Source organism: Mytilus californianus, unplaced genomic scaffold, assembly GCF_021869535.1.
Source record: "Mytilus californianus isolate M0D057914Y unplaced genomic scaffold, xbMytCali1.0.p SCAF_12, whole genome shotgun sequence".
In the NCBI taxonomy this organism is placed as follows: domain Eukaryota; kingdom Metazoa; phylum Mollusca; class Bivalvia; order Mytilida; family Mytilidae; genus Mytilus; species Mytilus californianus.
Genome location: NW_026262604.1, coordinates 29,042,525 through 29,066,065, shown reverse-complemented (window position 1 = coordinate 29,066,065; position 23,541 = coordinate 29,042,525). Strand labels below are relative to the sequence as shown.

At 31.8% G+C, this 23,541-nt stretch overlaps 1 protein-coding gene across 4 annotated transcripts in view; it reads left to right on the top strand.

Annotated features, from left to right (window-relative positions):
* The window catches only part of LOC127721650 (metalloproteinase inhibitor 3-like), a 69,882-nt gene that overhangs the window by 14,765 nt on the left and 31,576 nt on the right, over positions 1-23,541 (top strand). The window contains exons 1-2 of one of the 4 annotated variants that reach the window (XM_052228427.1): positions 21,538-21,568; positions 23,121-23,259. The exons of 1 other annotated variant lie outside the window; for it this stretch is intronic. In XM_052228427.1, coding sequence (XP_052084387.1) covers positions 23,145-23,259 — 115 coding nt within the window. In that variant the 5' untranslated portion in view covers positions 21,538-21,568; positions 23,121-23,144. Of the gene's footprint in view, positions 1-21,537; positions 21,569-23,120; positions 23,260-23,541 lie in introns of those variants that run through there. 2 more of the 4 variants (XM_052228426.1, XM_052228430.1) reach the window with 2 other exon arrangements.

The window sequence follows — 23,541 nt, the reverse complement described above, 5'->3', positions numbered from 1 at the left end:
AACATAATAAAATATTATGCATATCAATCAGCACACATCTAAAATCCTATGATTTAGTGTAAAGACGTCATACACAGTGAGAGAACACAACCTCATGGAATGCCAAAATATAGGTATCGACAGATTGTAGAACCGGTATGTACATATTTGTATAACACTGATATTTATTTTGCTTTAATTTCTCATAAAAAAATCGAAATTCATACCGGTACAAACAATATTCAAAGTTCTCATTGCATTCAATTTGTAAAAGAGGGACGAAAGATACCAGACGGACAGTCAAACTCATAGATCGAAAACAAACTGACAACGCCATGGCCAAAAATAAAAAGACAAACAGACAAATATTAGTACAGATGACACAACATAGAAAACTAAAGACTAAGCAACAAGAACCCACCAAAAACTGGGGGTGATCTCAGGTGCTCTGGAAGGGTAAGCAAATCCTATTCCACATGTGGTATCCGTCGTGTTGCTTATGTTATTACAAATCCAGTAAATAGTCTAATTCGGTAAGCCACATTCGTGAAAAGGGAAGGGTATTGTAGTTACGACATAAGGAACATATCCGATATCATCTGTGAAACGGTTATTCCATAACGGTTAACCAACTCGTGATGGCGTTGTAACCTTTTTAAGAGAAGTTTATTTAAAGGATCGATAAGTTTACAAGAATCGTATATAAATTTACGGGCTCGGTAAACAACATCACCGTAAAAATTAGGATGTGCTACCCCGTTTGTAATAAATCTTTTACAGGTACACTCAAATTTCCAAACCATATAGAACCGGTATGTACATATGTGTATAACAATGATATTTATTTTGCTTTAATTTCTCATAAAAAAATCGAAATTTATACCCATAAAAACAATGTTCAAAGTTCTCATTGCATTGAATTTGTAACGTTTTAGGAGAGGTTTATTTACAGGATCGATAAGTTTACCAGAATCGTATATAAATTTACGGGCTTGATAAACAACATCGCCGTAAAAATTAGGATGTGATATCCCGTTTGTAATAAGTCTTCCAAACCATATTTTTATATCTATGGAATAATTTATTAAAGTTTTAGGTAATGTGTGGTAACGAAACCCTTGACTTAATAATTTACCAGTAATACATACATTACGTTCATTGTAATCCAAAACGTCATTACAGACATGAGTATAGCGAATGAGTTTTGATATATAAACACCATAAAATGGTGCCAAAGGAACATCACCGTTCAAAAAAGGAAAATTAACAATAGGGAACGAAAAATCGTCCTTTAGTCATAAAAATTTGTGTAGAGTTTCCCGTGTACATCTGAAGTATCTAAATTTTGGAAAGGACAGTTATTACCGTTTATATTTGATTTATTCAAAGTAAGTTCTTTTGGGTAAATTTCTGCAGTAAAATTAGGAAATTCCTAGTTGAAGAAAAAAATATAATCAAGATAACGGTAAGTGTTGTTCAATAAATGAATTAAATGACGGGTTTGCATTTGTCTGTCTGATAATGTTTGCTGTATGTTCATAGTGGCTGTCCATCTGTCATATTGTCAAGGTTATAGCAAAAACAAAAAACAAAACAAACAAACAAAAAAAAAGAGTAAAAATAGTCGTTGAATAGTTATCTCAATTGCAATCATACTTCCAATTTTATTACTCAAGGGTATTCCCCGCAGATAAAGCCCCAAAAACAACATCGTGTGTGTGTGTGTGTGTGTGTGTGTATAAATCACATTACATACACTGCTTGATAAGTGAATTAAGTTTTAACTTTTCACTTGAAAACTTAACATATACCCCCATGACACTTGAGGAAATCCTGGATAATCATAGGTCTGTTCTATGTTCCTTTGGAATTTCAACCTAAGATGAAGAACTGGATCTGCCTTCTCTAAAATCGATACATAAATTACATAAGTCTGCCTACACACAGCGTTATAGTGTTGGGTGTTCCAAGTGCTCCACGAAACCTCTATATAAATTATTAACATCAATTGTATCAGTAATCAAAGGCAGAATTTAAAAGTTATTGTGAAACTACCTATGCTAGCAGCGGCGTGAATCAGATGTGGATACTAAAAAAATCCAAAGATCTTTTAAAGTTCATACAATCTAAGACTATTTCATCTTTCAATAGAATTAAAAGATATGACTTTTCTACACTTAACACAAGTATTCCCTATCCCAAACCAAGAGACAAATTGAAAGAGTTGGTCCTGCTTTGTTTAATAAAAAAAAAATGGCCAACGTATTTACAAGTATCAAAGGTACCAGGATTATATTTTTAATACGCCAGACGCGCGTTTCGTCTACATAAGACTCATCAGTGACGCTCAAATCAAAATAGCTATAAAACCAAACAAGTACAAAGTTGAAGAGCATTGAGGACCCAAAATTCCAAAAAGTTGTGCCAAATACGGCTAAGGTAATCTACTCCTGGGATAAGAAAATCCTTAATTTTTCGAAATATTCAAAGTTTTGTAACAGGAAATTTATAAAAATGATCATATAATTGATATTCATGTCAACACCGAAGTGCTGACTACTGAGCTGGTGATACCCTCGGGGACGAAACGTCCACCAGCAGTGGCATCAACCCAGTGGTATAAATAGTTATCAAAGGTACCAGGAATATAATTTAATACGCCAGACGCGCGTTTCGTCTACATAAGACTCATCAGTGACGCTCAGATCAAAATAGTTATAAAGCCAAACAAGTAAGGGAGGGATACTTTCGGTTTTGGTTTGTGACCCTGATTTGTTTTTCGCTTAATCGATTTATGACTATTGAACAGCGGTTTACTACTGTTACCTTTCTTTTTACATCGTTTTTTTGTAAAAATAATAACTCTGATTCGAACAAAAAATTCTGCAAAACTGACATTATCAAGAAGCTTGCTTTCTTGATTGAAAACATATTTATTACTTTTGGAGGACGTGTTTTTTAACAAACTATCGGCATTCCAATGGGAACCAACTTCTCTTCTTTTTTCCAACTTGTTCCTTAATTCATATGATGCTGACGTCATACTGTTACTTCTTAGGAAGAAAGAAAAGAAGTGAGTATTGTGTAAAATAACAAAAATACAGAACTCCAAAGAAAATTCAAAACGTCCCTTATCAAATTACAAAATCAAAAGCTCACACATATCGAAAGAATTGAAAACAATTGTCATATTCCTGAATTGGTACAGACATTTCCTTATGTAGAAAAATGGTGAATAAAACCTGGTTTATAGCTAGCTAAACCTCTCACTTTTATGCTTTATACTATATACTTTAACTTCAGTTTCAGCTATATGAGGATAAGGGATACATCAGATAAGTTAAGTCTGCCTCATATCTTGACGTATATCTAGAAAAATTGACAAGGAGGGTCGGTTGAAAACAAAACTTTACAACAAAAGAGATGATTTCAGCTTCCCAATTTTGAATTTTCTATGTAGCAAAATTCCAGCAGCTCCTGTATTTGAAGTATAGATCTTCGAGTTTAAGCAATATTCCATGGGTTGAATTTCCTATCATGATTTCCTTAAAGGAGTGTTGCTAGTCTCAAAAAAGCTATTAAACCAAGAGTTCGAAGTGGTGAAGTTGAAATTACCCTTTGTTAATTTTCCGGACGCCATCACGAGTTGATTGACCGTTATGAAATACATGTATCTGTTTCCCAGATGACGACGGATACGTTCCAACTGTCTTTATCAGAATCCCGTTTTCTTTTCTCCGAATGCAAACTATCGAATTTGACTTATCACCGAGTATGTACTTACATAAGAAACACGACGGGTGCCACATGTGGAGCAGGTATGCTTACCATTCCAGAGCACATGATATCACCCATATTTATTTAGCGGGGTTCGTGTTGCTCGGTCTTTGGTTTTCTATGTTGTATTTGTGTATTGTTGTTTATCTTTTGTTTGTTGTTTTTTTTGCCATTGAGTTGTCAGTTTATTTTCGACTTATGAGTTTGAATGTGGCTTTGGTATTTTTCGCTTCTCTATAACAATCTCATAAAATATTTAGCTGATGGCTCTTTTTTGTCTGACTTTTTTTTTATTTTTCTTTGTGTGTGATTATAGTTTAGAAGAAATCATATATATATAAGTTGTCAAGATTACCGCTTAAAGGGCAGCTACTCTAATGAATAATTTATTGAAATGGTCATGTAGACTTATTTGTAGAGCTTTTGTTATCTACATTTATAAAAGTATCTATTTGAGAATAATACACAATTTGTAGCACTAACAGCCGTGAATTCAACTGCAGAAATAAAATACAGAAAATTTGTATCATTACCGCTACAAATTATAACCAAAATATTTCTAAAAATAAATATCTCAATGGCAATAAGTTCAAAACGGCTGATCATAATTTTTGTAACAAACGCACAGTAGATAGACATTGACCTGTTCAATATTTTTCTTGGTAAGTTATGCTCTAACTGCTTACACATTTGCGATATAATCTAAAACTGCAATTCTACAACTCAAACAATTTCAACAAACAGCCGCCTTGTTTGTTGATTGATTTAGTCCTCAATCGTTTTCCCCCAAGATTCCACAAAGAAAATTAATTTATGAAAATTTGGTCAAGAAGTTTTAGAAAACATTTTTAATTTCAAGTCCGGTCAAAGTGAACGTAGAGTAATACCTGTTCATATTGTACAGTATATCAACTACAGTAAAAGTTAATGTATGAATCTATATAATACAGTACAGACATATATTACCGTATTAAAACTTATTTTGCTCAACTGATTTTCACAGTTTGTTCTTATGTTGTGCTGTAGGTAAGATATTTTGAGATCTTACAGGGTTTTTAATTTGCTGACTTCTGATTTGACTTTTGACGCCACATCTTTCCTTATTGCTTTTTGGTGTTTCAGATAATTGTTCGAATACCTCAGTGACAATCTCTACCAGGTCAGATTTTTTAGGTACGCTTTTCAATGAATCTTTAATTTCACCAAGTTCCTTTTTCATACAGAAACTATGGTCCGAAAGAACTGGAGAAACCAGAATGAAGGCGTTTGGCTGGATTTGTGATATTTTGTCTATCACGAGTTTGCTCTTTAAATGTTGATTCCTTGGCATCACCTGTTTGTTGTTTTGGCTGATAGTATATCGACTTTAGAAGTATAAATAAAACTGGTTATTTGTTGTTGTTAACACATAATCGACTAGATGAAATAAACTATTTCTCTGATAATAAAAGGTCACTTTATTTGCACATGTGAATATTTACTAATTACTATTCACTCGATTATCAATTGTATAACTCTTGATCACATTTACCAGGCTATAGGAAGGAAAAGATAGTATACCTTTACTATCAATTGTGTTATTACAACCATATGATTAAAGTGCACATCATTTGGTAGCAACATCGATGTAACACAGAAAAGTCAAACATATCTCTTGATGCATAAAACACAAACCTCTTTGCGACAACTTACGTCAATTCTTCATCGGCACCATATTTGGTTAAACGGAATGGCAGAAGGTCATTAATAGAGACATCATAGAATGTAGGTGATGTATAACGACGATGACATGACTGCGTCGATGAGCAGAGATAAAAATATCAATCACATTTTCCAGGCTATAGAAAGGAAAAGATAGTATACCTTTACTATCAATTTTGTTATTACAGCCATATGGTTAAAGTGCACATCATTTGGTAGCAACATCGATGTAACACAGAAAAGTCAAAAAAATATATCTTGATGCATAAAAATACAAACCTCTTTGCGACAACTTACGTCAAACCTTCATCGGCACCATATTTGGTTAAACGGAATGGCAGAAGGTCATTGATAGAGACATCATAGAATGTAGGTGATGTATAACGACGATGACATGACTGCGTCGATGAGCAGAGATAAAAATATCAATCACATTTTCAAGGCTATAGAAAGAAATAGATAGAATACCTTTACTCTCAATTTTGTTATTACAGCCATAGGGTAAAGTGCACATCATTTGGTAGCAACATCGATGTAACACAGAAAAGTCAAAAAAATATATCTTGATGCATAAAAATACAAACCTCTTTGCGACAACTTACGTCAAACCTTCATGGGCACAATATTTGGTTAAACGGAATGGCAGAAGGTCATTAATAGAGACATCATAGAATTTATGTGATGTATACCGACGATGACATGACTGCGTCAATGAGCAGAGATGAAAATATTAATCACATTTATCAGGCTATAGGAAGGAATAGATAGAATACCTTTACTATCAATTGCGTTTTTAAAACCATATGGTGTAGCAGTTTCCAATTCTCTTATCATTCTTTGTCTACGGAGAGATGTTGCAAGATGATGATTGTTAGCACAGTAGTATATATTTTTGGATGATGCAAATGTTTATTCAATGCTTTCCGTACTTCAGGTCTTGAAGGTACTTGATATATGTAATTAATCAGTACGGCTTATTATTTTATCAATTTCTTCGCATCACACTCTCTTTCATTTACATATAATTTATCTATATAAAGATAAGGACATGTGGTATGATTACCAATGAGACAACTATGCAATTAAGTTCAAATGAAATGGATGAAAACAATTATCGGCAACAGTACGGCATTCAACAATAGGACAAACTCATATCGTATAGTCGGATATAAAAGACCCTACTATAAAAAATGTGAAACATTTCAATTGAAAAAAACTAACGCCCTCAATGAAAACAAAACAATATACCAAGAATTTATGATAGACATGAACCGACGAAAACCACTGAACTACAGCCTCCTGAATTGGCACAGGGGTTAAACATGTTTGTGAGCACTGAACCCTCCCCTAACCAGTACAACATAAGAACACACTTTAAAAATCAGTTGCAATTGGCTTAACTCAAAATACAGAAACGAGACAAAAAAGAAAGTTACATTAAAATAATTACAATATAGCCAAAAAAAATGAGTACCCACATTTACTGATAGCTAGTTCAAAGCTAATTACAACTAATAAATAAATCATTATCTTCCAAATTTAGTATTAATCATTTCACATCCAATTTTCTTTGTATCGTCATTGTTTGTTGGAAGGCAGCAAATGCTGTTACAAGATCATCGATGTACATTCGTAGCAAATAATTACAATACTGAGCACCAGAATAGGATTATTCGTAAGAGTAATTTGAAAAATAGAATTAATCTCTCAAATTTTCTTATTACCGCAAGCTATTTATATCCTTTAATAAGACTTAAATAGACTTGTAATATTGATCGGTTTGCAAACACCTGTTTTATGTATGATACCTGCAGCAATTACGTGTGATATATACAGCAGCTATATCATTTAGACATAATAAAATATTTAGTTAATGATTCGTTTATTCATCACGTTATACTTTTGCGAAGAGACAGAGCATGTCGATGTACTTATTTACCTCTAGTTCCAATTGAGATTTGAAAATATTATAAACGTCAATCACATCCCCTTTAATAGATGAAATGTTTTACAAACGTATGATAAATATATCATATATGAAATTTAACAATCTCACGAATGCTGTCAATGTTCGGATATCAAGATTAATTCCTCGTATAATAGACCAATCAAGTGCAACCCTCTCCCCCATGAAAACATTGACTGTTCAATACGCTGCGATCGGGTGTAATATACTACACTAATTAAAAATATGTAAGTCATATTTATTTCACAAGAAACGAAATTGTACATCTGGTATAGTATTGTAAAATACAGTACAGTACATGTACATTTATTTCATTAATCAAAGAATTGTTTGATATAACATGCACTTGCAAAGTAATCCTACCGCCTGACATAATTTTCAAATGTCATACAATTCTTATATACTTATCGCAAATTAGTCGATCATTACAGAGTATGGCGTTCCCAGCATACTGCCGATATTTACGTGTAATGATAATTCTTTTGATAATCGGAAACAGGATCTATTTATTAGTTAGTTGGTTTTGAACTTGAAATTCAGAAACTGCTTGTAGTCTTATATAAGAACCATATGTTTTTTTGGGGGGAACATCATTTACATCTGAGGGGACCTGGCAAATTTCATGAAGTCAGATTATTTATATCCAATTGTAAGGCATTCTGATTATTTGTTTTATCTAAACACAGGACCAGAATATTTATGTTCTGCTAGTACAAAAAGTTACTCAAAAAGTATACCCTCTCAGAATCAAATGGTCGTCCCCTAGTGCAATTAGGATTTTACCGATCTCCTTTTTGGTAGTGCACACAATCAACTTCAAACCGAAAGAGCAGTCAAAATGAAGTCTTTAATTTGATTCTATTGAAATGTAAATATAGAGGCAAATTAATGGTCTGAGGCAGGACTATTTATTTTAAACGAAATGAGCAGCAGAATTTTTAGTTACAAGATCTGCCAAATATATGTTTACCATTTGGAGATTTAGAATAAAAAGATTGATCGTTAAAGGACATGTGACATTATGAAGTACGCAACAACTGAAATTTGCATGAATTATCCTTTCATGAGATGAAAGTTTATTACTGTGACGGATGTCATTAAGATTATCATAACGATATACAGACTAATAACACAAAAGTATGGCGACGGCTGAGAAGCCTGACATAGTCACAACGAAATAAATAATTATAGCAAGAAATGTGTTGATGGAATATTCATATATTAATTTTACAATTATCTTTCCGGTGTTGGTAAAAAAAGAGATGTAGTATAGTTGTCAATCAGACAGCTATCCAACATAGTCAAAATCACGTGCGTTGAAGTAACTATAGCGCACCATACGATCTTAAACATGAACAAAATCCACACCATATTGTCAGTTATAAAAAGCCTCGATATCACACAATTTACAACAAACGGCCTAATTTAAGACAAATCAATAAACGAAAAACAGATATAATAATCAGCAAACATCTTCCTTTCAACAGATATATCGCTGTCATTGCCTATTTGAAACAAATTATAGTTTCTGCACAATATTTGCCAAAATCTGCTACCAAACCTAGCAAGGGGAACAGGCAAACGTTAATTAAAACTTCTTTTGTAATACAAAAAATAAGGAGATTTGGTATAATTGCCCATGAGATTAGACAACTAACCAACAGAGACCAGAGGACGCGGAAGTAATGCTGTAACAAAAATCAAAAACCTATACCGTATATGAAGCTACCTCCCTGGCTAAGTGTTTACTCATTACCTAATATTGTAACTAAACTTTTCTGCAAATTGTGTTAACTAAATGGATGATGTACTGTGCGACTTAAATTGAACTGTAGAATACTAATAATAAATTCAGTCGAGAATAATGCATGGCAATGGTTAATCGTGAAAAAGAAAACGAAGATTCAAAATGACGAATGTGAAAATGAATAAAAAAAAAGGAGGAAATGAATATGAAATGAATGTCGATATGCACAACAAAATCGCTGACTTTCAAAATGGCATTGTCCGTCATGTATATGTTCAATGATTAACACCTAGTAATTTGTAGATTTGAAAAAATACTGTTTGAAAAACTGAGTATCAATAATAATATTGTAACATTGAAAAAATTAAAATGAGGTTATATATTAAATGATGAGCAATACTATGAAATTATTTGATTACAATAATAATGTTGTTTATATAGGTGTAATACCACCATTGATTTTCCCCTATTAGTCTTTGTTAAATTTGCACTTTTCAAAAAATTGTGCAGAATTTATCTTTGTTTCAAATAAAGAAATACTTGGCATGAGTAAAGTTTGATCCTGTCCAGTACTATAGAAAAAATTTCACATAACATTTCATTGCATATAAGAAAATAACCATCACTGGAAGTTAACCAATCAAATTTCCCCCCTTTTTTAACCTGTATACAAGCTTTAGTAACCATGTAACCTCAAGTTTCCAAAATATTCTATAGAAACCCCAAATAAAAAAATAATGGTGCTTTGAAATACCCAAGATATATGTTTATGACCCAGAAATGTTTTACTGCAATGAAATGTAGGATCAATTACCTACAACTGTCAAATTCAAGGGAATATTTTTTTTCGACCTATTTTCGTATGCAACCGGATGTGACGTACTATGATTTGGTGGTATTACACCTAAAGAGGACTTTTTTGTTAAATAAACTGAATGTGACTTTTTTCCTTTGTTATACTGGTTATTTCAAGCATTCCTGTCAAGTTTTGTCATAATCAGTTCAATAGTTTGAGAAAAATCTAGTATAATGTAAGACGACATCTGCAGCGATTCGAGCTAAATTTCTTCGAAAAATCCAAACCAAGCCGCATCATGATAGAATATAGTGTGGACCAATAAATGATCAAATATTTATCTCATCTGCCTACAAACAGTTGAATATGATACAAAAGATGACTTTAGGATGATAAATACTACCAATGGACCTCTTTGTCTTCCTTATAAGGTCTCTTTTGGTCCATTTATACCTCTCATTTCCTCAAAATTTCTACTTTATAGGCCAATAAATAAAAATTTTGGGGTAACTTTCACTCATTTATGATAGAAATGTTATAATAAATGATTAATTGAAGTATTCAAGCTGAATGAACTATCCGTATAAAAGTTTACTGTCTCCAAGGAGGTTTCAATAAGTCCTTACGTAAAACTTAAATTTACGCCGCGTTCCAGAGAGGGACATAAAAAGCTTCTCTTTTGGTGAATAATTTGTTATTACTGCTTTAAAAATAATTTCATTTACTTAAAACTATATATTTATTAAAGTATTTCTTAGGAAAAATTTTCTAGTATAGCAGAATATAAGAAAAAAGGAGAAAAAGCTCTCAAAACTCTAAGTATGGCTTATTCTTTCAACTAATATTCATGGTAAAGTCCTATTTCAAGGAAATTTTCTCATAAAATGTGTTTTGGAGACTCAATCCACTCAGAATATTTCATTATTAGTAATATTTCACTTAAATAGCAAGAAATTTTAACACATGAGAGTACTCACAAGGTCAAAGGTGCATGTACAGCTTCCCATATTAGGTGTAATACCACCATTGATTTTCCCCTATTAGTCTTTGTTAAATTTGCACTTTTCAAAAAATTGTGCAGAATTTATCTTTGTTTCAAATAAAGAAATACTTGGCATGAGTAAAGTTTGATCCTGTCCAGTACTATAGAAAAAATTTCACATAACATTTCATTGCATATAAGAAAATAACCATCACTGGAAGTTAACCAATCAAATTTCCCCCCTTTTTTAACCTGTATACAAGCTTTAGTAACCATGTAACCTCAAGTTTCCAAAATATTCTATAGAAACCCCAAATAAAAAAATAATGGTGCTTTGAAATACCCAAGATATATGTTTATGACCCAGAAATGTTTTACTGCAATGAAATGTAGGATCAATTACCTACAACTGTCAAATTCAAGGGAATATTTTTTTTCGACCTATTTTCGTATGCAACCGGATGTGACGTACTATGATTTGGTGGTATTACACCTAAAGAGGACTTTTTTGTTAAATAAACTGAATGTGACTTTTTTCCTTTGTTATACTGGTTATTTCAAGCATTCCTGTCAAGTTTTGTCATAATCAGTTCAATAGTTTGAGAAAAATCTAGTATAATGTAAGACGACATCTGCAGCGATTCGAGCTAAATTTCTTCGAAAAATCCAAACCAAGCCGCATCATGATAGAATATAGTGTGGACCAATAAATGATCAAATATTTATCTCATCTGCCTACAAACAGTTGAATATGATACAAAAGATGACTTTAGGATGATAAATACTACCAATGGACCTCTTTGTCTTCCTTATAAGGTCTCTTTTGGTCCATTTATACCTCTCATTTCCTCAAAATTTCTACTTTATAGGCCAATAAATAAAAATTTTGGGGTAACTTTCACTCATTTATGATAGAAATGTTATAATAAATGATTAATTGAAGTATTCAAGCTGAATGAACTATCCGTATAAAAGTTTACTGTCTCCAAGGAGGTTTCAATAAGTCCTTACGTAAAACTTAAATTTACGCCGCGTTCCAGAGAGGGACATAAAAAGCTTCTCTTTTGGTGAATAATTTGTTGTTACTGCTTTAAAAATAATTTCATTTACTTAAAACTATATATTTATTAAAGTATTTCTTAGGAAAAATTTTCTAGTATAGCAGAATATAAGAAAAAAGGAGAAAAAGCTCTCAAAACTCTAAGTATGGCTTATTCTTTCAACTAATATTCATGGTAAAGTCCTATTTCAAGGAAATTTTCTCATAAAATGTGTTTTGGAGACTCAATCCACTCAGAATATTTCATTATTAGTAATATTTCACTTAAATAGCAAGAAATTTTAACACATGAGAGTACTCACAAGGTCAAAGGTGCATGTACAGCTTCCCATATTAGGTGTAATACCACCATTGATTTTCCCCTATTAGTCTTTGTTAAATTTGCACTTTTCAAAAAATTGTGCAGAATTTATCTTTGTTTCAAATAAAGAAATACTTGGCATGAGTAAAGTTTGATCCTGTCCAGTACTATAGAAAAAATTTCACATAACATTTCATTGCATATAAGAAAATAACCATCACTGGAAGTTAACCAATCAAATTTTCCCCCTTTTTTAACCTGTATACAAGCTTTAGTAACCATGTAACCTCAAGTTTCCAAAATATTCTATAGAAACCCCAAATAAAAAAATAATGGTGCTTTGAAATACCCAAGATATATGTTTATGACCCAGAAATGTTTTACTGCAATGAAATGTAGGATCAATTACCTACAACTGTCAAATTCAAGGGAATATTTTTTTTCGACCTATTTTCGTATGCAACCGGATGTGACGTACTATGATTTGGTGGTATTACACCTATATGTTCCGGACCATATGAGTATTTGGACCATATGCGTAAATACACATATGGTCCGACCATACGCGTATAGTCAGAGTAATTAAATGGGGATTAACGTTGGAAAGGTGTGCCAAAAATTAAAAGTGTCTAAAAATGGAATTTTGACTAATTCAATCATATGTATGCCATAATATGGTGATCAGTGTTACATGATTAATGAAATGAAGAAAATTTTCTCACACGTAAGAACTATAGTAAAATCGTTGTCACTATTCATTTCGACGCGGGACGTTTGCGCAACGAGTTGTCCTTACGAAACACAACATGTCCACTTTTTAACACAACTTCAAGAAATTCTAAATAAACTGTTAAACAAGTAGGCAATAGCTTAACTCACAAGGATTTTAGTCATTTAACCCTCTTTCTATCTTTTTTAAATCTATTTTGGTGTTTAAATTTGTTTTTATGAAATTATAATTTCCTATGTATTCCTTTTTTTCTTTAGTTATTTAATGTATTCTTGCTTCTGCTCATACGATCTTACAATAACAGTAATTTTGTATAGTTAAGAGCAAGAATACATCAATTAAATGAATATAAGGAAAATAAGAAGAAATTTTGTTTCTGAAATAGTACTTTAAACATTAAGAAAAAAGAAAACAAGTTCCATGTCCCAAACTCCTGTTGTTTCACTTGGGGATGAAAAAGTCTTCAGGATGAAGGCGCTTTAAATTGAGTCTAGCGAAGGCAAAATAAAATATACACCAAGATTCAGACAATATGTATCAAATAAAGGAATTCAGCTAGTAACTTGTTCTAGTTTTTGTTCAGAGAGTGAGCTGTTTGTTTCTGCGAAAGATATTAGAATTTATTCGAAAATTACCTAAATGGTCTAAATACTCATATGGTCCGGCCCGTTGATAACCAAACGAGTATAATACTCATATGGTCCAAATACTCATATGGTCCGGAACATATACAAAGCAAATTATATGTCTGAACAGAAAACAAAATCTTTAGATGTATATTCTGTATTTGAAGCAGAATTCATGCACAACCTGTCGATACCTTTATCTTGGCATTGCACAAGGTCATGTTTTTTTCTGACTGTTTATGACGCCTTTACACTAAATCTATTGAATGTTGGATGTGTACTGATTTATATTTTAGTCTTAAATGCATGATGTTTTTATTAGTTGATATTGGCTTTGAACTAGCTGTCAGTAATTGCGAGTACTCTCAGATCTGTACTTAGTGTCTTTTTGTTGTGGGGACGTATAAGTAACCGTCCACGTCCACTCTGTGTTTTTGTTAGATGTATTTCTATTTTTATCCATCTGATGAGTTCAGCCCTTTTCAACTGATTTTTATAGTTTGTTCTTATGTTGTACTGTTACACCACTGTCCCAAGTTAGGTGAGGGTTAGTGCCTTCAATATAGTTTAACCCCGCTACATTCTATATGTGCCTGTCCCAAGTCAGGAGCCTTTAATTGAGTGGTAGTTGTTGTTTGTTGCTGTTCATCATATTTGTTTTTCGATTATCGTTTTATATAGTGTGTTCTTGTGTTGTGGTGTTGTGCTGTTGCACCACTGACCAGGTTAGGGGGAGTGTTTTGTGCCATCTAACTAGTTTAACCCCCGCCACATTCTGTATGTGCCTGTCCCAAGTCAGGAGCCTGTAATACAGCGGTTGTCGTTTGTTGCTGTGTTACATTTTTATTTTTCGTTCATTATTTTGTACATAAATTTTCTCGTTTGAATTGTTTTACATTTGTCATTTTGGGGCCTTTTATAGCTGACTATGTGGAATGAGCTTTGCTCATTGTTGAAAGCAGTACGCGGTAACCTATAGTTGTTAATTTCTGTGTCATTTGGTCTCTTGAGGAGAGTTGTCTCATTGACAATCATACCACATTTTCTTTGTACAGTTACAAAATACAGACAACTAGTAAACCTAAAATGTATAAAGGTCTACTTGATAAAGCTGCCAATTTATTGTGATATCTTTTATGTTTGAAAAGTATGATCTAGAAAAAGAGAAAAAAATAGAAAAAAAAAATAATAAATTAATCATCCGGAACTGATTTAAAGGCATATTTTTACCTATCACCGAGAAGAGCGAAGATTGATAACGGTACTCTTCATCGTTAAAAAAAGAGGATAGAGGACATACTATTATTATTAAAGAATTTGAATTACTATATTGCATTTCTAATCAATACATACCTGTGAACAACGCATAGTTATATTTTTAATTCAATCAGAGCTGGTATGATTTTTGAAGCAGGAAGAGATTTCAAAGCGATACTAGTAAATTGATAACGGAAAGCTAGAATTATTTCTGGAAACAATTTTTACCAAACATGCTAGATGATACATACCGATAAATGATTATTTTCATATGTATTTGTTTATTTCATGGTTGATAATGATAAAATATGATATAATTTAGATGTAACTTACTAATGTCGAATATAATGATGCATACCAGAGAGTAACGCTGGATTTCTGGTAATAAAAAGCAGGGATCTTTCACTAGATAATGAACTAGTGAAGTAAATTGTTAAAAACAGTAGTGCTTTATGTTGTTGAATAATAAAAAAAGATATCTAGCTTGACATATTTCGTAGACAGCTGTATATTGTGAAAGATCATGTGTTGCTTTAAGCCTCATTTTATTTATCTAGATTCTGGGTGATTTATAGCAGACACTTGTACATTGTAAAAGATCATGTGTTGCTCTAAGCCTCATCTCTCATTGATATATACCAATCATATTTTGTAATTAAAAAGAATACATAATTGATTACATAACATTAATCATGACCTTTCTTAATAATTAAAATTACCGAAGCATCATATGCATACCACAATTGTTCCTATATTGGTGTATTGTGTCCTATTATACATTATCGAAACTGTTTAAAACTTTTATGTTTACATTGATGAAGACATTTAAATATAATTTCTTAGGGGCCATCTCAAAGTGTACAATGCTGATAAATTAATAAGCGAATAACGCAAAAGATGTGTTTTAAATTAACAAAGCATGTAGCGACGCCTGCATACAAAAGCAGCACAAATATTTACAATTTCACAGAATTTACTGTTGGAATGTTTGCAAAGACTTTCCATTACTCTTATAATTCTTCAATTTTCCAATTTATTATTCAAAGTAACTCTGTATTATTTGAAGAAATCATTAATTTTTCGACACCTCCCTTCTCAATTGTCCAGTTTTCGCTGTATTAGTTGTCGTTTATAGGGTACCATCATAGGATATCTATAAGGACAAATGTTATCAGCCAGTAAAATTATCCCTTCAGGAAAGTCAAGCTCAGTATTTCTACCAGTTGACCTTTTCATTGCAAACTGTTGTAGTTCAATATGATGTCCCATTAACTCTGAATCAATATAAAACTTTTGCCAAAATTATCGATAACGACCTGAGTATGGATGCAATGAAAAAGGCTATGTCCCGAAAAATAAAGCTTCTGGGGTTCAACTAGTGACCTGTAAATTTCTGTTGAGGTATCGTCAATAGCGTCCACTGCCATTAGGATTTGTTTTCCCAATTTTGCTCTCCATTCATTTAGAGATGGCCACCGTACAAGATTATGAAAATGCTGGTAAAACACGTATGCAACATTTAATTTCATCATGTATTGTGGTAACGCTTACCTAAAAAATTACGGTAATCATATGAAATCACGGATATGATCTTAGCTAAAGCATAAACAACGTTACTTTATGTCTAGGATAAATTTGTGTGGCCTGCCAGTGTAACGCTAGAAAACATCATTTCCAATTTGTTTAAATATGTCTAAAAGGGTTTCGGCTGTTTCTCCAGTTGTTTGATGAAAGTAGTATCTATGGCTGGAAAACATTTGAGAATATCGTTTCCCTCCCAAGTGTCTACGGCGTCGCCTACAATTCTATATCTAAGGTCAAGTATTGGTTCAGTGAGAAAATCACTTGTTGGAACTGTTATCTGGGAATAAAAAAAAAAATACAAACAAAAACGTCCTGCATTGTTTAAAGAGGGCAGGCAACAAAAAACGTCCTACAGTGGAAGAGGAGGGCAGATAACTATCTGACAAGCAGCAGCGCGGACCTATTGCTCCAACAACAAAGAAAGATAATCCAAAAAAAGCATATCAATGATGCAGCTAGTTAAAAAGAAACAGCTGAGCTATGAAAAATTCACGGCTAAGAAAATTCCTAAAAGATTGAAAGCCTTGAGAGTCATTTCTTCTTCAGAATCAGACGATTAAAACAGATTAAATACTGTTAATAAATTGCTGATTTCATTTAAAATTAAAATATCTTCTCTCATTGTTTTCGCTTATAAGGCATGTATCCACATCCTTTGAGACATTGTGTATTGTGAGATGACCCACGGGTAAGTTATTGTGAAGTTTAGTTTCCGAAAATAATGTCTATTATTAAGATGTGCAACAGATGTGTCAATTATCTTAAATGAAAATGTAAAGAAGACTTAAATAATTAAACTTTTATATTAACATAACTATGTTGATAATCAAACGTACTAAATCATCCTACTCATACCACAATTGTATATATGTTGATGTATTACCGACTGTTATTAACACGATATATGCAACAGATGTGTCAATTATATTAAATGAAATGTTCAGTAAACTTATATAAGACTATTTTAAAAGTAAAAATAAAATAATAAAAAAATTAAATTTGAATGCCGAAAAAGAAAACAGGTTGTGTCCGATGATAATTTTCATAATGCACGAATATATTGACTTATTATATTGTACGCTTATAGATTAATAAACATTTCGGTCCATAGGCGAACGAGGTGTATGTAAACTTAACTTATAATACTGCTGTATTTGTGCAATTATCGTGTTTACAATAACTACTAACCAGCCAACTTCGCTTGTTTGGTACGTCTTCCCTCGTACATAAACTTTAAGTGTGACATTAAAATTGTTTTTCTTTTAACGATATACTATAATAAACAGTGAATATTAAAGTGAATATTATTTGAATAATATTAATTTCATTTAAATTGTACAAACACTATAAGAATTTTATACCTTCCAGATTTTATGTAGAAAATGAAGGACCAGTTATAGTAAGTTATTTTTCAGACGTACACAAAGCGTGTGCTATTCTCAGTATCATTTGACAATGCTATGATCGACAGAAAAAAGAATAATGTTGATTTTACATATGACTATTTCATCCCGCAACATTGAACTGTGTCTTTCCATGTACAGGAACATGAACCATGTCAGAATTTGTCTGGTTATATGTTATATATTTTTTTGGAGACATTGTATGTAAAAGAAAAAATTTTGATATGCTGACTGCTATTTTTTTACTTGTCCATTCTATGGACTTCTTACTATTTGAAACCTCATAAACATGCTGGCTTGTTATTTGTTATATAAAAATAAGAAGGTGTGGTGTGATTGTCAATGAGACAACTCTTCACCAGAGACCAACTGACATAGAAGTCAACAACTATGGGTCGTCGTACGGCCTTCAATAATGAGCGAATACCATACCACATATTGAGTAATAAGAGGCCCCGAAATGACAAATGTAAAAAAAAACATAACCTCTGTATGTCATCTTTATTTTATCGTTTTCTAGGAATGCTGTCTCATTGGCGTAGGTCTCTTTACACTTGGCACCTCTTCCTATACTTGGAGATTTTTTAGAAAACCTATTTAACGGCCAATGAAAATATCAGTTAAAATCGAATGTGACCTGTGTTTTATGTATCGTAACAATGTGTTAACATCTAAAGAGATGTTATAAAATTATTTTTCAGTAACACCTAAAAAAATAAGAAGTCAACATGTTATGGTAACTAAAAAAATAACTCGTTTACAGTGAAAGTCAAAATAATGAAAATCAAACTTAACTTGTAATTCATGATCTACATATGATACAAAATGATCTATATATTTTAGTTAACGTTAATAACATTTGATCGACAGATACGTCATTTATCATCATCAAATTACAAAAAAATTCAATTTTTAAAGCAAAAAGGGACTTACTCTTGATTGGTAAATATCAAAATCATCAAAAACTAAATAACCTGTAGTAAATGATCCCTGACATTATGTCCAATGCTCATCAAATTTGGTTGAGTGGTACTTTAGTTATCAACCAAATAATACATAAAACAATTCTTAGGGTAAGTAAGGCATACGTATTAAACGGTAAACTCAAAACCATTAATTCACGCTTCACCTGTATTTTATAGTCCGTGACATTGTGATAATGTTTCAACAGATTTGGTCAATCGGTATTAGCATTATCGTCTTGAAACTGACGAAACCCAACTTTCAAGCTAAGTAAGAAGCATACATCTTAAACGATACATGTCAAAACAATCAATATCGAATGTAAGCTGTACTTTATGGTTCATGACACTGTATTAACAATCACCAATAATCTAAACTAGTGACAAACATATGGACGGACGGGCGAGTGCATCACTTTGTTATACTCTTTGAGCCATGTATATAAATACATAATGAGACTAGACAATCGGAAAAAACTTTGCCTATGGTTATGGTTATGGTACCAATACCCTCTTACTCTTTTCCTGTTACAAACTGTTTTTGAGGCGTTCATGTTACAGCATTAAAAACTAAAAAAAACATGAATAAATAGTTACACATTTTAAGGGCCGTCTAAACCCCTGTTAATATTTCCGATTAGACTCTTGCCAGTAGAGTTTGTCTCTTCCTCGTTTCCTCCCTTATTCTCTTCTACAATTTTCCGAATTACACGAATACAAAAAAGAAATGTGTTTTTATTTTTTATTTTAATATGTGAACCGTTTTCAAAGAAATATAAAAATATTATTATCGAAAATGACAAACATTAATGTCAAACTATGCAAAAGATTTTTTTTCAGTTAAATATTTATGATTCGGTTATAAATGTTCTGTATGCTGGTAGAAAAATAATAATAATGTTTTTGCGGAAAAAAGTGACTAATTTTAAGTTTATTTAATTCATTGATAAACGTTGAAGTTGGACAGATGTTGCATGGAAGTAACAAACTAGAAGTTGACATTCTCAGTTCCAAGTTGATATTGCTCAGTTTTAGCTTGATATTTATCAGTCTCATATTGGAACTGAGAAAAGTGAACCCAAAACTGTGAAATGTCAAGTTTGAATTTATAGATATAAAATAAGAATACGTGGTATGATTTCAAATGAAACAACTATCCACTCGAAACAAAATGACGTACATGTAGATGTTAGCAATTACAGATCCCCGTTAGGCATTTGACATGAATGAAAACCCATATCGCATAGTTTGCTATACAACGCCTCCGACATGACAAAATGAAAAACAATTCAAACGGAAAAAACAAACAAGCAAATAGAAAACAAAAGTAATATATAGCAACAAACGACATCCACTGAATGGCAGGCTATGCAAAAGAGGGGCGAAAGATAACAAAAGGACATTCAAACTCATAAGTCGGAAATAAACTGAAAACGCAATGGCTAAAAAAGAGAAGACAAACAGACAAACAATAGTACACAAAACACAACATAAAAAATTAAAGACCGAGCAACACGAACCCCACTAAAAACTGGGGGTGATCTAATGTGCTCCGGAAGGTTAAGCAGATTCTGCTCCACATGTGGCAAATGTCAACATGATAGTAACAAATATCAACTTGGAATACAAATTTGTAATATTGTCATACGATTATCTTTCTTTACGTTTATAAATGTATACATATACGAACATCTCCACTCGGATAGATTGATTTTTTTTATTTAAGAAATGACGGTTTTGCTAAGAGAAGTATACCTATTGATTGTTAAAGTTTGTTTAAGAAATGACTTTTTGCAAATGGTAGTATACCTATTGATTGTTAAAGTTTGTTTAAGAAATGACGTTTTGCAAAGGGTAGTATACCTATTTATTGTTAAAACTGTATTCATTCTAATGGATAATTGTTCTATATCTAATACGGACACATCTTTTCTAGTGGTCCAGTTTACCCTACATTTGAACTAACGTAAACGCTTTTGATAGCAGAAAATCGTGTTACCACAACTTACATTTGTTCCTCTTCCATTTGTTATGATTGGTTTATGTCTTTTTTATGTTGTTATTTTTCTTTACATAACTCAATTGTTTGAAATTATATCTTGAACTAGGACTTGATTTTATAATTTTCATAAGTTACAGATTCGCTTTCTGGATTACAAATCATAAAATACGGATGCTTATTTGATCTTGAAACTAGACCCAAGTTCCGTTAAAACAAAAATGTCAGTTGACTTCTAAACGATATATCAAAAGTATATAACATATACAAGCTTGCGTCAGACGTTGTTCGTCTTCAAAGGCCAACATAGGTTTCAGTCAACAGAGTTTCAATGTGCAACACGATTTTAAAGTTTTAAAATGTTTATTTGAATTGTTAAAAAACCTGTAGATAAGAATCGAATAAACATTAAAAATTTGATAAAAGCTGTAATAAGTGGCAATTACAATTATCAAGATTATAAACGGTAAATTAAGAAAAAAAAAAAAACCCAAGTAATTGTTGTTATGTATCCGATTCTAAAATGTCAGCTAGACTTTTATTTAAATGACATGTATTTACATAATATAGTTACGTAATTGGCCAATTTAGTACCTTATCAGAGTTAATTATATTTAAATAATACACAAAATGGTATATATACACATATGCAAACTTGGTTCGCAATACAAAATTTCAATCGAACCAATACAGACAAGGTAAGTAATTATTTTCGTATTCCTTTACATTTTTCCTGTTTTGAATATAGACTTCAAGACATAAGAAATAATTCTTTGAAATATGTTTCTGTTGCATTTCATATTTGAAGATTGAAATTTTTCTGGTTAGTTATTATAATGCTGTTTGCAACCTCGTTATGGACAGCAACTACATTCCCCTGCAGATTACTATGTTCCTGATGGCGTTAAAAACTGTAGTCTATTGCAATTTGAATTGCTTTTTTAATGTAACAAGTAACTGGCACAAAGAGGAACTTACAGTTTAATTCCATATATATACCATTTTCTTTATGTCATGAATTATCTTATATCATCTTTGAGGATTATTATATGTGTCCCGAATTTACCAAATCAGGCTATATTGGTGATGTTTTTTTTTTCTCTTTGTTATACTTTTTTCGAGGGATGGGGTATGTCGGTAGGTAGTGTGGTGTCTATTAAACTGGTCCAATGCATTTGTAATCGTGTCATCCTATTTTTGAAGAAACAATATGATAAACTATACTTTAAGATAATACATGCAAAATATATCAATTATAAACTGTTTGCAACATCTGCATGTATGGAATGTTTAATACGTGTGTTTTATATCTACACTATCTGCTTAAATTATCCAAAATGTCTTCCACATAATTTTTAACAAATACTCTTTTCCTTCCTAATTCTTCAATTTGTTTGAGCAATCATTATTTCCAAGATCTTTAATTTAGTTTTTTTTATTCATTATAAATCTACCATAATAATATCATGTCTAAAAAAATAATGCATTCTAAATAAATGCATGTAGTTGTATCAATCGACAAAACATACATTCCGCAGAAATAATCTGATAATAAAAAGAAAATTATATTTAGTCTTTTCATATATAATCCTAATAATTTCTGAACATCGCTTGTGGTTATCCCATTTCAATATAAAACTTGTTGACGTGAAGTATTTAATAATACTAGAATAGAGCCACTAATTCAGGCCAAATCTGAAAGAACACACCAGAAAGTAATATATATTTACACAAATTAGTGCCTACGCATAGCTGTAACTGTGTAATGTAATAATTAATTTAGTTGGGTAATTTTGGTTTGAAATGAAGGCTTACGGACTTTGGATCACATTGTTGAAAGTTTCTTATAAATAATAAAAAGATGTATGAAATTAAAATAGGAACAGTTTTGTTCACATCGGAAGTACCTGTTTTGGTACAACCAAACTTCCAGGAACCAGTGTGCCCTTATATGGAATTAAAGGTATGTTGATTTTTTTCAGCACAAGTCAGAGTAAGGTATAGTTTGTACATGAAATGATATTCACTTAATTTTGACTTAAAACAAAATAGCTATGAAAGCTTGAAATTGCAGGATTTATTGTAGAGGGAAATGGGGCTTTGAATAGTTGGTTTAATTCCTACTAGAGGAATTTGAGACTGTTTCCCGAGAGCAACTGGGTATTCATGAACCTAATTTCGTATCTTAGGCTTTCATATAAATTTATATCAATTTGCACCATTCAAGTAACGAAGCTTTTTTTTTGCCAGATCATCCGCCTCGATATTTACAAAATGAGAACTATGAGGATATATTCAATTTTTCTGTTGATCTGTTTATTCGCAATGTCAGAGCAATGTGGATGTCCAGCACCATACACGCAGCAAATTGTTTGTTACGACCCGATAGGTAAGACAGTATTGTTTTCTAACCAACTCCGCTGTTAATTTCTTTTGGGGATATTTTTACTTTGTTGAAGAAGTCATATAAGACAATATGATCGTTTTTTTTTTCGACTCGAGAAATTGGTTGGTTTACAATATTTTATCTTATGGTATTAAAAGCTTTCTGTATGGTTTTAAAATGAAACCGTGGCATAAACTAGCTTGAAAATAAGAAACTAATACGTCTTTAACTACAATTTATGTACGCTATGGAATATATCATTCATTTATCTATGGCCTCAAGAAA